This window comes from Corylus avellana, chromosome ca4 (genome assembly GCF_901000735.1).
Source record: "Corylus avellana chromosome ca4, CavTom2PMs-1.0".
Classification (NCBI taxonomy): Eukaryota; Viridiplantae; Streptophyta; class Magnoliopsida; order Fagales; family Betulaceae; genus Corylus; species Corylus avellana.
The window spans coordinates 26698399-26714959 of NC_081544.1; the positions used below are offsets into that span (position 1 = coordinate 26698399).

Below are 16561 nucleotides of genomic sequence, written 5' to 3' on the forward strand. Positions count from 1 at the left end.
GCACATCTATTGATTAACATGAGAAGAAACTGGGATCTATAGTCCTTGACAGACACACTCAGAAAATAAATAAATAAATAAAAATCAAAGCACAAATAAGTGTGCATCCCACTAATAAACTGCCCAGAGTTCCAATTTGCTAAAATTCAGAAACTAATATGATCTGTCATGTACTACTTTCTATCAGTGAGGGTTCTTCTCACTCAGTAACTAAAAAATCTAAAGTGCTCCTGCATTTTGTTAAAAATAGTACTTAAAACAGCTGGCATCTAGAGATAAATACACCCATAATTATCTATAGATGCCGACATAACCTCCAACACACTCCACAACCGCATTTTGATAGTCTCTCCACTTCTCCTACAACATTGACGTACCGAGCTATTCAGCATTCTGACTACCCTTATGCCCATCTGAAAACCTCTCAAAGTCTGCTCTAACAACTTCAGCAGTACCAAAATGTGTTGAAAACCACAAAGCCATTTCTAATTCATGTTTGTTCAAGTTCACATTGGCTCCAATTCTCAGCCCCATATTTTCCAGACCCAACAAATGCCATGATGTGAACTATCTGATATACTAACATTCATTATACCATGTTGGAATATTACAAGTTACAAATTAATATGGTCTTAAGTTCAAACTCTAACTCCATTCCATAATTTATCTTCACTTCGGCGAAATAATCCACGTATTGAATGGCACTTATTAAATAATTAATTAAATGGACCTTTTTCTATCACATTAAGCATTTTGGACAACCGATAATATACAAGAAGAATCATTGGAAACACTCAGACACAACTTGATCCAATTCACACCGCTCTTTCTTTCGCAAGACTACAACAGAACATTACAAAATGGCAAAAATAAGGTTAAGGGATTACATGGTACAGCCAGACAATGTGGCTGCTGCATCAGGAACACCGAGCCGGGTTCTGATTCCCGGTAAGCGGCCATTACTTTGACAGTGCTCTGGCGAGTGTCGTCGTTGAACCTAAGCGCCCGCCATTGGTACCCAAGTATCCTAAAACGCCCCTCATCTTCGCATCCCGGACGTACCTCTGCGTGCCTTCGCTGTAACCATCTCTCCGTTTCAGGCCAGTACACTTCACTCTGCACATTATTTACAACATCACCATTGCAAATATTTACATTTCTGCCATTATCACAAACAAATTCATATATTGAAAAAAAAAAAAAAAAAATGGTTCAATAGAGAGTGGGAGAGTGGCTTACAGGTTGAGAGGAAGGATAAGCGGCGACGGAGACGACGCCGTTTCCCTTGTCGGAAGTTGAACGGAGAACAGTTTGACTATCGGAGTCCGTTCCCCACCACTCGGATGAGTAATACCAGTCCCCCTCGTCCTCAATACGGCGCCGTACTGCCGTGGAGAAACCTCGCCGGACGTTCCATGCCGACCTCAACCTGCGCCACATCACTACAAAACCCTAGTCCTCTCAAATTTGGACAAGCTAAAGGTTTTTGAAAACACTGTTGTTTCCATTTGGTACAGAGATTTTGACACCTTACTGTTGTAAAAACAATTATTGCTATTTTTGACAAAGCAAGAGCATTCATATATAATTATTTGTAAAAAAAAATTTCCAAATTCTTTATTTTGCAATAATTTCTTTATTATATATATATATATATATACATTTTTCTTTACATTTGATGAGTAAACAACGCTCGCCAATTTTTTTCTAAATTAACTAGCTCGATGTGAATGATTTTCTCCTAAATTTACGTCCTGACTAGCCAAAATAACGCTAATCACGTGAATGCTAGCCGAGTGTAAATGCTCTAATACAAATTTAGGTGCACCTAATCAATAGTTCTACGGAATTGTTTAGATATATAAAATTTTTACAAAAAATTGATATATAAAATAAGATTAAAATTAAGAGATCATTTTCTAAGATGTTACTGCATTTAAACATTATTATTATTATTATTATTATTATTAGATTAGATTAATGTTATTTAATTATTATTTTTGTGTTATGAACAAAGAAAAAAGAAAAAGAAAATTACAACAAAAGATGTTGCATGTTGGCGGCCAATTGATGCAGGGCGACATTGAGTGAGAAGAGAGCGATTGGAGTGGGTTGCCTACGCCTCGCCAATTCATGGCTCCATTCTGCTGCATTTGTTTACGTAATGATTGAAAATCATAAACTAAAATATAAAAGATAAATCGATTGCTTCGAGATAATCAAACCTTTCGAGAGGGACAGGCATTTACAAATTGTTAATAACAATTGAATGAAATTACTCTTCGATGAATTTGCCACACGACGTCTACGTCTTATTTATAGGGACAGAACAAGCCCAATACGAAAACAAAATCAAATGAAAGTAGCAAGCAAGTATGCTTAGTAACCAAGCAAAATCAAGATAAATGAAAAAGGAAATTAAGAGATTATTTAGTTTACTGTAATGACAAACGCTTCTTAGATAGTAATGTGGAAATTTTGTCTTCATAGATTAATTAGTTAATAGCTTGTGTTGGCTACCTGATGGGCATCTAGTTGCTTCTGCTCTTCAACAACTTTATTCTTTGCCATCTAAATTAAGTCTAAGCTATACTATACTTGCAAAAAGAGTGAGAGAATCATACGAGAGAAGGCCTAAAACAACGAATTTCATCATTAAAATAATTTTTCTTCTTCTTTATCTTCGTTGAATCAGATTTTCACACGGCCAAACTGGACTGTAATGCCCCCAAATTATTAAATCTGAAATAATACGAGGTGTTGCTAACTTGCTACTACTATCCGAAATGTTTAGAATGTCTGATCTTGCCTTTTTTTTTTTTTTTTTTGGTTCTGTGTCACTAACTTCACTACTACGACACCCAAGCGTCTAAACACAACTCAAATATACAAAAGGATGTGACTACCATGTCACTCTCTTTTTTAGAGAATGAGAGAGGCTTCACCTTTTCTTTAAGAGCATTTTCAGCAGTTTTTTTGTCATTTTTTCTATATTTAAGAATTTAAATTACTTTTTGCTTCTCTATGTCAAAATACATTCCAATAACTTGCCTTAATCATTCCATATATCATTAAAATATTTGTTTTTTTAATTATATTATATATATGAGAGGAGAGATGAGAGAGAGAATTGTAAGAGGAGAGAGGAGAGAGGAGAGAAGAGAGACAATCATTTTTTTTTTAATATTTTAATAATCATAAGGATTGCAATAGTAGAACCCAAAATATTGGGTTCTACAATAGTAATTCTAATGTTTAGGGAGTGTTGTGGAACGTTTTTTGTGATTTTTTAAACATATTTCCTAAACTTAAGAAACAAAATCTTTTATAAGGAATCTGCTGAGAATGCTCTAAAGAGTAAGGTTTTCTCCGCCTCCCAGTGAGGCTTTTCACCACTTCCTGGGGTTATTTTGAGGAAAGAGAAATAGTGTTTTCTCTAATCCTCCTCCCTACCCACCTTTTTCTTTCCATTTTTTTTCTTCTTGTTTTCTCCTTTTTCTTTGTGCTTTTTCGGCCTCTTTTCCCCCTTTGCAATAGTGTCAATGTCTCCTCAACCTCAGCTGATCCGTCTCACCTCCTCTCAATCACATATCCATCGGTCTCCACCTCCTCTTTGCGTCTCCTCCTACCGCCTGTAGCCTTGATATTAGCATTTTGTTCAGACCTAGTTTTTTCAAAGTTAGATTGTCTTTCTCTGCTAGTCCTAACCACCAACGAACCTCATCACCCTCTTCATTAGTTGCTCCTCTATGTGCCACCACTTGACCTCCACGTGTCTTTCTTGTGCCTTCCTAATGTTGTGCTCCTCCGTTATTGCTACTATTTTGTATTTTTTTTATTTATTTTTTAATGTTTTAGTTATTTTCTTTGTTTTTTTTTTTAACTTTCTCTTATCTTTGTTGGGCAATACCTCTTCCGCTCCAACTTTTTTACGGTGATTGTTATTGTTATCTAATAGGGATTTAAGTAAGTTTGAAGGGTATTGCGAGTCCCTTGCATTAAGGGTTCGAATATAGTTAAAGGGTCTCACAACATTCATACCCCTGATTGCGTTCTCTATTTTGGTAGTGTTAGCACCGTTTTATGCGGCCATTATTGATAGGACTAGGGTCATTTTTTAATCCTTTTTATTTTATTGTAATTTATGCTTTGGATCTATTATTAGGGATCCCACCATGTTTTTTTTAAGTTCTAACACTCTCTCTTCCTTTTAGATCAAGAGTTGAAAAGACTTTCTCATGTAATATGTTCCCCACTTCAATTAAAAAAAAGAAATACAAAACTATTATATTTAATAAACTATTAACTTTACATCTATTCAACATCACTATGTAACTTCAAAATCTTGTAACTACCTTTGGCTCTCTTTGAATGCTATCGCCAACCAATTTGTAAAACAAATCATTTTTTACAAGTAGAACTCTCTTATTGTAATTTCAGCACTTCAATTCCCAGCTATCATTCGTGATTGGAGTATTGAAAAAATTATTTTAGATTCCTTATCTCTTCTCCCTCCTTCTTCTAAGTGGGAGGCAAAGAAGATTAACAGAAGTGCAAACTTCTGCGCTCATCATGTGGCATATTGAGTCGCGGCAAGAGTTCACTCGGGCTGCATTCCCATTTTTTCTCCTTTTTCTCCTCCCCCGCTGCTTGTAGTGGTTTAGAACCACCCTCTGTTTTCTTTCCCCCTTGGGGGGCTGTAATGCTCTTTTTCTGGTAATGTTATGTTTGTTACAAAAAAAAAAAAAAAAAGACACAAGTAAGTAAAACATCAGTGAATCTCAACCGTTGGAGGTTTTTCTTACCACGACTTTGGACCAATAGACTGTTTGGGCCGTTAAAGTGGGAGTCGCATTCGCACAACTGAAAGAAGAGTGCGCCGATTACACAAGCGTTGACAATGACAGAGGCGTATCCAATTCCAAAATCACGAGGTGCCAAAAAGTGTGCTGAGTGGACCCCACCAAACCCCCACGTGCCAAACAAACGTCTCATCTTCCCTCCGTCGTCAAACAATCAGAATTGAAAAAAGTTTTCAAAAATCACAGCCATTTTTCTGTTCTTTGCAACAGCCGCACCACATCACATGTTTCCCGTGTTTTTGGCTTTTCATTTCATAGCCCAACAGCCACAGCTCTCCCTCCATAACATACAGTTTTCTTAACAGCCGAGAAGGTTACGAGTCTCAGCAACAGCAGAAATGGAAAAAACCAGTAGGTTTTTATTTATTTAGCTTTGATCTCTTGTTGTTGCACTCCTTTTGTTGTATACTGAAATGGGTATTGTCGTTTTGTTTTGAAGAGTATCCAAAGGTGAAGGTGAGGGAGCAAGACGACCAAGAGGATCTCAAGGGAATTTCTTTGCTTCCAATGAATGATGATTCTTGTTTTCCTGGTATTTCTTTCTCCGGGAGATTGGATTACTAATCCTATTTTAGTTCTTGGTTTTGGTTTTGTTTTTGGTCCTTGTGAAACTACCGGTGCTGCTATTGGTTGATTGAGACTTATGGGTGTCTTAAATTTTAGACCATTTATGTAAGAATTGGTTATTTGGGTGAAATTTGAATGATCTTGTTTACCTTTTCTTTTTCCTGATAAATTGATTGGGCCTGTTGCTCTAGTTTTCACTGTTTTGAATTTTTCATTTTTTGTTCAATTAATCTCTTCAATAGCTTTCAATGATGAAATCACTGTCTGCTCAGTCGCAGTAGTACTAATTGACTTTTTTAGTCAAAAGCAAGACTGGATGTGTTATTATGCCTGGTGAATCAAGCACCACTCAAAAGAAAGACTGGCGAATCCACAGAGAAAGAGAGAGAGAGAAGAAACATAAATATGTAATCCAGAAAATAAATTGATTGCTTATATATTTGTATAATCCTTAACCTCTTCTTCCATTCCCCCCCTTTCCTCTTTTTCTGCAGTGAAGGAGCATGAAGACATTTCTCCACCATATGTTGCAAAAATTCCAGCGTCTTATGTACCAAATGTACTCATGTCAAAAACTTCTGTATCTGAAGGTTTGATCATGCCAACAATTTCTGTATCTGAAGGTTTGGTTTTATCCTCATGGATTCCCCGAAAAAACAAATGACTCCTTATAGATTTCTGTATAGAGATATCTTGCAGTTATGACATCCTACTCTGCTTGATCAACAGAAGCAGAGAAGAATGACAAAATTTTTGAAGAGGATGATAAAATAAATAATCGAGTCAGCTCAATCCTGCGTCCACGTGCCGTCTTATCTAGTCCTGGTAATCTCACTTAACTATTTCATTATAATTTTATGTTTTTCCTTTTCCTTATTCATCTATCTCAATGTAGTTCTTGCAATTAGGTTACAGCTAAAGATTAATTACCTGATGTTTGTGCTCAAGAACTTCATCTAAGCCGTATAGGAATAACTATTCCCAAATGAATTCTAGAGAATGGTTAAGAAATAAAATATAAGACAGGGAGAAATTATTGTTTCTGGCAGTTTGCATATTATTCATACAACTTTTAGAGTTGGTATCTTAGGGTAATGCTTTTAACAAATTCTAGACAACTTTGTGTTTGCATCACAAGAAGATTGTTATTATCTTCATATTAACTTTTAAAATCATCCTGAATCAAATTTAGAAAATTTCTGTATGTTTCAGTTAATTGGTATAGCGTGGCTTCGAAAGTAATTCAACTGCTACTTGAATAGATATAGCATAGTGACGCCTCACAATCTTAAAGTTTTCTCATTTTAACTGCAAAGATAGAGGCCTTTGAAGGAGACTTCACTGGTACAGGCCAATTGGTTTGTTTCATCACCAATGAATTCCACGCAGTGATTGACTCATGATCGTGCGAAGAATCTTTGGCTAGATAGAGAAGACTGAAATAAAAAGGTGTTTCTCTTTTAGATGGAAGTGAGAATCAAACCATTTTCCTTTTGTGGGGGATAAAATGAAATCAATATGTATAAGGTAGAGAGGGAATTACCTTAAAGAAACCGAGTCTAAAATGTACTAGTTGAAACTGCAGCATCACCATTAACATCCACACACACACACACACACACACACAAACACAAATCAACTTCATATATGATCCATTCACTTATTAGAAAGGCCTTTTGATTCCTGGCATTTGGTCATTTTGTATTCAGATAATGATGCGATGATTGGGAATAAGAATAGGAAGAAGGTGAAACAACCTTCAGCTTTGAAGAATCATAACTTGGCTCAAAGCAGGCATGTGCGGTGTAAGGTTATCTCAAGCAACATCACTGAAAGTCCTATCAACACAAGGTATTCCAAGGATGCTGTTGATAGTAAGAGCGATCTTAGAGGAAACAAAGGGTTGGCAACAGCAACTCCAAGTCAGAAAAGATACCTTAGAACTAAGAAATCCAGCTCTGTGAGAACTTGAGTGTTGGAGATTATTTGCCAGTGGCTCCGTACTCATACTTCAGTGGATTGTACTGATTTAGAGGGGTTTTCCTCTTTTTCTTGAAATACCTCATGCTTTGCCATAATCACCCTTCACATAATGGAACCACATAAGGAGGCAAAGTTTTACAACATGTACATAATACACTTATCTTTCTTCCTTTCTTTTTCTTTTCCTTTTTTACTCTATCTTTCATTATAGTGTTAGAGCATGTTTGTGATTGTGTTTGAGAAATAGAGCTTTTAAGTCAAAAACCGATTTTTGGCAAGAACATCATTTTTAAGCTTTTGTCAATAGTGCATTTTGACTATTTTTGGGCTTTTTGGACATTTAAAAGTGGTTTCAATTTTTTTTACTAAACATATATTTTTTTCTTCAAATAAACTTTGAGTATTAAACGCACTTTGAAACCTTTCAAATGTATACCCAAACATGCCCTTACTATTACTGACATATAACCATGTCTTTGCATTTTTTTTGGGTGCCAAGAAGTTGTTATACTAACAAATTAATATTATTCTAGATGATCATAAACTGTGTTAAATTTCACACGAAGTTGGGATTAATACCGATTAATCTGTTCTTATAGGTCTTGAAAATGTGATCTACTGTCCATGTGAAACTGCTCTTTTTTAATTTTCTGGGGATTGGAATTCAAGAGCACTGACATGAAATATATAGGAGTATGTATCATCTACCTTCCAATATGAAACAATATTGCACGTATAAATTATTCTAAGCAATGCAACTGCATAAGTGCTCTTCAGCAGGATAATATTAGGGTTTACAGACGAGAAATGCTAGGACCTATGTTTTTATTCCACAAATGTATCACAGTATTGACTTGACAATTTGAACTATTATTACGTTAATTTTAATAATGACTGTTTCAAGGGTTAGTTGGGACTGACACATCAACCTTCAAAATTTGTGGACTATGCATTTTCATAATTATTTGAGGAGCAATTCCTACAAACTTGGAAGCAAACACTATAGAATTGAACGCCACTTTAATTAAATCATATCCAAATATAAAAGGATAACGTAAAATCTTTTTTCACCAATCTCTTCTGTTGAATTGTAGGCAATCATGTTTCACTCCTCTCCTCTTGCTACCCATCCTTCTTACTATATCCTAGAATTCTAAGAATCCACGTCTAATTGAACATGACTAGACAGACTTCCATTTCTGCTTTGTAGACCTACACCTAAGAGCGTTTTGTGTAGATCTTTGACTGGTTAAAAAACAGCATAGCCATCTGTATTTCAACCTATCAAGATTCAAGATGAGTAGATCGACCCAAATTTGCCACCTCTACTTGGGTGGGAGTATGTTCCTCATTTGTAACCCGTGGATCCGAACAATTTAGTACATAAATCGTGAGCGAAAAAAATCTCACCTGTAATGTCCATCAAATGGAACTTGTATCTGCTGAAATGAAGCAGCATTTGATTTTATGATTTAATCTCCATCTCCATGTGTATCAAGTCTAAAACACAACACATTCTACCTAACTCTGGGTGCGAACCATCTCCTGAAAGAAATATATGCACACAGTTGTTTACCTCAATCCAACTACAACCTGGTTGCTTCTTGACTCCCTTCTCTTTCATCTGAGCCCAAATTTTTTCAGCATCATGTCTCCTTCCACCACTCAGAAACAATTCAACCAAGATCAAATACACACCAGAGTTACAAGGTTCTACTTCCAAAATCCTCTCGCCAGCAATCTTTCCCACCTCAATGTTCTTGTAGATTCTACAGGCTCCGAGCAAAGCTCCCCAAACACTTGCAGGAACTTCAACTCCATCTGCTCTCATTTGATCTAAAAAAGTCATTGCCTCATCTATGAGTCCAGATCTCCCCAACAAATCAACAACACATGTAAAATGCTCACTTGTAGGCTGAAGACAACATTTGGATTTCATGAGATTGAAGTAGTATCTACCTTGGTCTACCAACCCCGCATGGCTACACGCAGACAGAACACCAACAAAGGTTATATGATTGGGCATAACATCACTTAATCTCATTCTTTCAAACATCTGTATGGCCTTTTCCCCATTTCCATGGTGTGCAAAACCACAGATTATAGAATTCCAAGAAATGATATCATGGCTTGACATGGAAGAAAATTCCATCATAGCAGAATGCATGCTTCCACATCTTGCATACATGGTGAGTAGTGCATTGGAAACTGCAATGAAACTATCAAACCCAGCTTTTATTATCTCAGCATGAGCTTGTTTTCCAAAGAGTAAGGTTGGCAAATCTGAACATATTGTCAAAACACTAGTGAAAGTAGCTTTGTCCAGGGATGGACCTGCTTCTTTCATTCTAATAAAAAGCTTTAAACCTTCCTCACATTGACCATTTTCTCCTAATCCAAATATTGTGGCATTCCACAGGGTTGCATCTCGGGTTGGCATCCATTCAAAAATCTTAATTGCACTCCTAACCTCACCTAATTTGAAATATCCAACAATTAAATTTGTCCATGACACAACATCGCTGTATGGAAATTTCTCAAGAAATGCATGAGCTTCTTTGATGAGCCCATTTCTTATTAGTTCCAAAAGGACAGAGTTCCACGTTTTTTGACATTTCTGTGGCATCTCCATGAAAAGCCTCATAGCATCATTAACTCTTTCGCTTCTCACCAACCCAATTATCAATTCACTCCAAGACTGAAAATCTCGTTCAGGCATTTTTCGAAACAGATCTTCTGCAATTTCAATATGGCCATTTTCAATATAACCAACTAGCATTGCATTCCAAGGTCGAACATCCCTCATGGGCATGTTTTCAAAGAGCTCATGAGCTTCAACAATCCGTCCTGCACTAGCAAGCCCCGAAATCATTATAGTCCAAGACACAACATTCCGAGCACTCATTCGTCTGAAATACTCTTCTGCTAAATCCAAATCTCCACAATTCACGAGCCCCCCTATGACCAAGTTCCACGAAATCACATCTTTCAATGGCATCCCATCAAATACTTGTACCGCTTTGTACACCATCTGGTTACGAATATACCCTGCAACCATCGAATTCCATGTCACAACATCTCTGAATGGCATCCCATCAAAAACGCCCCTCGCACCATCAACATCCCCACACTGCATCAACCCGCCAATTACCGTGTTATAAGAAAAGGCATCCCTCTCAGGCATTCGTTCGAACATATCAACCGCTTTATCAAATCTCCCATTTAAAAAGTACCCACGAATCATCGCATTCCACGTGACCGTGTTTCTCTGAGGCATTTTATCGAACAGTTTCTGAGCTTCCTCGATGAGGCCGTTTCTGATGTAGGTGGAGATCCTGGAGTTGAGGGGCTTTAGATTGGGAAGCGCTGTGGTGGTGTGGTTTTGTGTAAAGAATTTTGGGTTTGCGAGAGAGAATGTTATGGTTAGCTTTGGAGAGAGCCTTTGGGTGAGTTTGAGGGCCTGAGTGGGGCGATAGTTGAAGAAGAACATACTCCATTAGTTTTAACGACCAAATGGGAGGGAATGTAAAGGGAAGGAAAAAACGGTTGAGAGGGTAGGGTTGGTTATGAGCGTCGTCGGAGACGTGATGCGGTGCGTTTGTACTCCCGTGGGTTCATGAGTTCATTGTTGATGTCTCCGCTAGACTTGCTGCTGGTCAAACCAATCACCCCATACTTCCATCCAACACATTGACATTGCCAAATGCTCAACAACATAGGGTGAAACGGGAACAAGATCATTTTCGGTTTAAATGAAACGGACCGTTCAAATGAATCGGATAATATCCTGTTAATTATGTTAGAAGAGTATTTTTATATTTTTATTTTTTGAGAAAACAAAAATATCATTCTAATATAACTAATTGAATATTATTCATTTCAAATGAAATAGAGAGGATCCTAATTCAGTAAAACGATAGTGTAACATATAACATTACTCTATAAACAAAACATATGAGCTTGTTTTTCTTTGTTAATCATCACCCTTGTTTTTATTTTATTTTATTTGGTGAAAATTGAAATATATTGAAGAGTAAGAATAATGTTACTCTTCACACTCATTTATCATATTCATTTTATATTGATTGATGTGACATATTTTAAGTGACTTTTTTAGTCCTTAAAATACTTAAAAAACACATTTCTTCTTCTTTAAAAAAAAAAAAATGCTTAAAACACACAATGTCAAAATGTGTAGACTAGTTAATGTGAGAGCGTCTCTATACCATTGAATTAGTTTTAATTAAAAATAGAAAATAAGGATAGATGGACAATGCCATATCATAGTAGGATGAGAGTTGAGTATTCGGAATTATTCGAATAGAAAACGAAATTAATGACAAAAATGATGTAGAAAAAAGATCAAATGGCACAAAAACAACGGGGGATAAACCATAAATAGACCCACCAGTGAGCAACAGGTCTGATCCACTTTGGACTCACCTTATCCTCCCCCATATATCCCTTCCAATACTCACTGGACACAATCTGCCCACATCAGCTTAGATAGCATACATTCCCTTGCGCACCCACATCCTTTCTCTTTCCTCGCATCAACTTTTCACTTAAACAGAATAAACCACCACCACCACTACGAGAACCAAGTTCCCGGCGAACCATGGCAGCCACTGCAGCAGCGGCTGTAGGCTCATCTTTCTCTTCATCCATGAACACCCTCAAATGCATTCGCTCTAAGCACTTTCCATGTGACCCTCTCCTTAGAATCTCATCCACACGCGTGTCAGCATCAATATCTCATTCTTACAGGATCGAACAGCTTTCAATCAGCGCCATCCCGAGCAAGTGGCGGCTCCTGAGGATATCAGCTGCTGTTGCCCAAGAAGAGGTGGCGGTGACTGCTGACGTGGACGCGGGGTTGGTTGAGGAGGAAAATAAGGAAGGAGAGGAAGGAATATTGGATGGAGAGGCTGATCAGGGCCCTGTGGGCACTAAGCTTTACTTTGGGAATCTGCCTTACAGTGTTGACAGTGCCCAGCTTGCTGGCATCATTCAGGACTTTGGAAGCCCAGAGCTGATTGAGGTATTTACCCTCCAATATTTTCTTCCTTAGTTGTTTCTTTTGTGTTGATTATGTTGTTTGTAATGATGGGCTAGCTTTAGTTGTTTGCATATGCATGGAAAGGGTGTGTGTTTCTCAAATCTGGTACAAGCACTTCAGCATGGTAAAGTACTTGAACATGGCAGGGCTGATAAACCAACAAACTTGTTCTATCTCATTCACTTACCTAATCAGACTATGACCCAGTTTGAACATTTAGTTGATTGCTTGATAAGCCATGCTTGATCAGACCTACAAATATGTGAAATAGATGTGCTGCTGCTGTAGTAATTTCTTAGCAAATGTACCCAAAAAGCACAAATTCAAGAGAAATTTAACAAGTGCTATTAATCACAGAACAGAACTCCTTGAGAGCTTGTCTGCCATGGGTTTTCTATCTTTTCCATAACCAGAGATGTTGATTTGGTTTACAGAAGTTAAACATGATAATGTTAATCATTATATTAATAAGGGTGATGGGTTTGCCTTATTTTCACTGAAGCGTTCATTCCCAAGCCCCAACATTTACAATTTTCAGGTTGCAAAAGTTGAACGAGTGGAATTTTCTTGAAAATGCAGTAAGGATTGGAGAAGGATAGCTCCCAATCAATCAATCAATCAATCAATCTATCAATTACATATTATTACTTGATATTTTCAACTGCAACCATTTCAAGATGGAAATTTAGTGCAGCAAGTCCTTATCAAACACCTTCTGAGACTCTCAATTCACACCTAAAGCTCTGTTTCTTCTCGTATTTGTTGTTCGTTTGACATACAATTTGATAACATCATCATTGGGATATTTATTTACTAATTTCAGTATGTCCTTACATTAATGCAAATGGTCACAGGTTCTCTATGATAGGGATACTGGCAGAAGTAGAGGATTTGCATTTGTGACAATGAGTAGCATTGAAGATTGTAATGCGGTTATTGAAAATCTGGATGGAAAAGTAAGAAGCTCTCGCTCTCTCTCTCTCCACGTCCTTGTGGGTTTGCAATTTCAAAACGTGCAATTTAAAAATAGCTATGGTTATTTTTCAAAAACGCACTCCCAGACAATATATAGTCTACAATTTGGAAATAATTGATTATTTATGTTCTTCCTTCCTTTCTTTCCTTTTGCCCCAATACTAGTGAATTTGGATGTTTCAGGAATATATGGGGCGAACCATGAGGGTGAATTTCTCAGACAAACCTAAGCCTAAAGATCCTCTATATCCAGAGACTGAACACAAGCTTTTTGTTGGGAATTTATCCTGGTCAGCCACAGCTGAGAGTTTGACCCAAGCATTTCAGGAGTATGGGAATGTGGTTGGAGCAAGGGTTCTGTATGATGGGGAGACAGGCAGGTCACGTGGTTATGGTTTTGTGTGCTATTCAACCAGATCAGAGATGGAAGCTGCCCTTGAATCTCTTAATGGAGTGGTATTATAAGTCTCTTTCTTGAATCTCTTTACATTTTACAATATATGATATGATATGTAATCAGATGTTAGAATATATGATCATATACTAGTTTGGAGTTACTAATTGCTGCTTGTTATTCCTTGGCCTCATAGGAACTAGAGGGACGAGCAATGCGTGTGAGCCTGGCTCAAGGAAAACGATCATAGGATGAACAGCTGGGATAAATATAAAGCAGGTTAAAGATCAAACTTCCAAGTCAGTGGCTCTTAAGAAATGAAAATGATATGCTATTTGGCTATCACAGTGCAATGACTTGTGTCATTGACAAATCCTTTTCATTTCTTTTTGTCTATAATTCATGTTCCACCTTTGTTTCTTCCGAGTACAACTGTCACTGTGAAATTAACCGACTGTCTTTGCCAATTCTAATAATAATTTTGGTTTTGATTAGCTAATAAATACCAGATAAATCACATTGTCATAGTTAGAACATGATCTCTCCATTTCAAACAAACTGGATAATATCCAGTTTGTTATAGTGGATGGGTATTTTTGTCTTTTTCACTCTTTAAAATGACAAAAATACTCATCCACTATAATTAATTGGATATTATTCAGTTTAAATGAAATGGAGGGGATCCTATTTTGTAATTGTCTTAAAGTAGCTTATGATGTAAGCATTCAATGCTAGCCATACAAATATATATAAGCATATGTTAGCTTGAACAGAGGGCAAAAAGGATCTCTTTGGCTTACCAAATAGCTGCTGCATGCCCTTACTGTAATATTTGAGAAGAGAGTCCACAGTAAAGATAAAAAAACAGAATACCAACAATAAGTGATAACTCAAGAACTCTAGCACAAGCTGGAGCATATATAGAGATCAAGCATGCCCATCTTGGAACAAAGACTACTGGAGGCAGAACAAGTCAGTGGTTTAGTAAGAATATCACCCAATTGATCCTCCGACTTCACATAAAGAGTGACACTATGCTTTTTGCGTTAAGAGATCACAAATAAAATGGCAATCTCAATGTGTTTGATACGCTCGTGAAACACGGGATTACTAGCAAGAAAAATAGTTGCACGATTATCACAATTCATATGCATAAGAGAAGGCACATCAACACCAATATCACGAAGCAGATAGCGAACCTATAACATCCCACGCGCAATATGGGTCATGGCACGGTATTCAGCTTCCGCATTGGAATGAGCAAAATTTACGACCAACAAATGTATAATAACTAGATGTAGATTGCCTACAAACAAGGGCAGAACCAAGCCATAAGATGGTCCCAAAAAAGTAAAATTTTAAAAATATATATATATTTTATAAAATAGACCTTTAGAAATTAATTTTTGCACCTCCCAAACCAAAAGTACTAGTTCCGCCCATGTTTGCCCAATCAACATCAAAAAAACCCAGTAACAATAAAGAGAGATGATAGCCATGCCTGATGCTACTTTTAGGCATCGAATAATATGACAAAAAGCCTCCCAATGAGGACGATGAGGAGCATGCATAAACTGATTAACAACTTTTAATCTCTCTTTCTCTCTCTCTCTCTCTAGTTTCCAATCAGATCCTAAGGTCATTTATGAGGATATACCACCTTTTATAGCAAACCCTTGACTTCCGATCTTTGCTATATTAAATCAAACTTGTCTTAATGACGGCATTCCTATAAGTACTAGTATAAACCCTAGTTTGAGGTATGCACATATTTTCTCCGCTCTTTTGTCTCTTAATTTTCTTAACAAATATCCTACTAACTTGGGTAACAATATTCTTTACTAGTAGAATTACTCGTGTCTGTTTCTTGTCTTTAAAAGTTACATGAATGCTTGTCAGCTATACCAACCGACAACATGTAAAATGATAAAGATTCCACAAATCTTTTTTTTTTTTTTTTTTTTTCTTTTTAAGACAATATGTTTGTCTGATTTTCTTTTAAGACATCATTTGTCTAGTTGACTAGTTTCCTTCTTAACCCATATCTTCTTTGGACATGTCTTGTCTAGTTGTTTCCAATCTTGATTACTTTCCTAATTGGGATATCTCTCTAAAACAAACCATTTTCCTAAACTATTTTTTCCCAGCTTAAAATTTCACATATCACAAGAAGTAATTATAAATTTTAGGTATTTATCAGCCAATGGATTGTTGGGTGAGCATTTCTGATTAGTAAAAACATAAAACTCATCGATCTTAAAACAAGTAAGAAGAAGAGCCAAGAAGAAAGGGCATTTAGCAGTGATTATTAATTTATTATGGATGTTTAGTGCTGTTTTTTATGAAGCAGACACCATACAAACACTTCATGATCTTGAAAGTTTTCAAATGTCGTACAAAAGTCATACGTTAATATGAGCTGTGCACAATTGTTGGGAAAATGGGGCTCAACTGCATAAATCTTTTCATAAAAATAATGATTATGCTTTAAATTATATTATTAATAAGAGACTGCCTACATTCAAATCCTTGTAGATCTAAGCGCCTATAACGTTTATAAGCCTAATCATAGCTAATCAATAAATCATTTTCTTTCTTAGTTTTAAAAAAAAAATATTAATAATAATCATTTCTTTGTAAAACAGAGAGACAGAGCCTGTTAAGCCCAAAAGCAGTTGACAACCAATCTCTTTTAAGAATCTAATTACTGTTGAGTAGTTC

At 36.5% G+C, this 16561-nt stretch overlaps 3 protein-coding genes across 3 annotated transcripts; 2 read left to right on the forward strand and 1 right to left on the reverse strand.

The window, feature by feature from the left end:
- The first annotated feature begins 5034 nt into the window (after positions 1-5034).
- LOC132179705 (uncharacterized) lies at positions 5035-7592 on the forward strand. The gene is made up of 5 exons (XM_059592465.1): positions 5035-5213; positions 5302-5394; positions 5924-6052; positions 6159-6254; positions 7139-7592. Exons 1-5 carry the CDS (start codon positions 5201-5203, stop codon positions 7399-7401), a joined length of 594 nt encoding a protein of 197 aa, XP_059448448.1. The 5' UTR covers positions 5035-5200; the 3' UTR covers positions 7402-7592.
- An 825-nt stretch (positions 7593-8417) lies between these two features.
- LOC132178797 (pentatricopeptide repeat-containing protein At4g02750-like) lies at positions 8418-11085 on the reverse strand. Its single transcript, XM_059591350.1, has one exon. The coding sequence runs from the start codon at positions 10900-10902 to the stop codon at positions 8878-8880; it is 2025 nt and encodes a 674-aa protein (XP_059447333.1). The 5' UTR covers positions 10903-11085; the 3' UTR covers positions 8418-8877.
- Positions 11086-11906: 821 nt separating this feature from the next.
- LOC132178760 (31 kDa ribonucleoprotein, chloroplastic) lies at positions 11907-14334 on the forward strand. The gene is made up of 4 exons (XM_059591293.1): positions 11907-12453; positions 13326-13427; positions 13630-13902; positions 14037-14334. Exons 1-4 carry the CDS (start codon positions 12031-12033, stop codon positions 14088-14090), a joined length of 852 nt encoding a protein of 283 aa, XP_059447276.1. The 5' UTR covers positions 11907-12030; the 3' UTR covers positions 14091-14334.
- The last annotated feature ends 2227 nt before the right edge of the window (positions 14335-16561 follow it).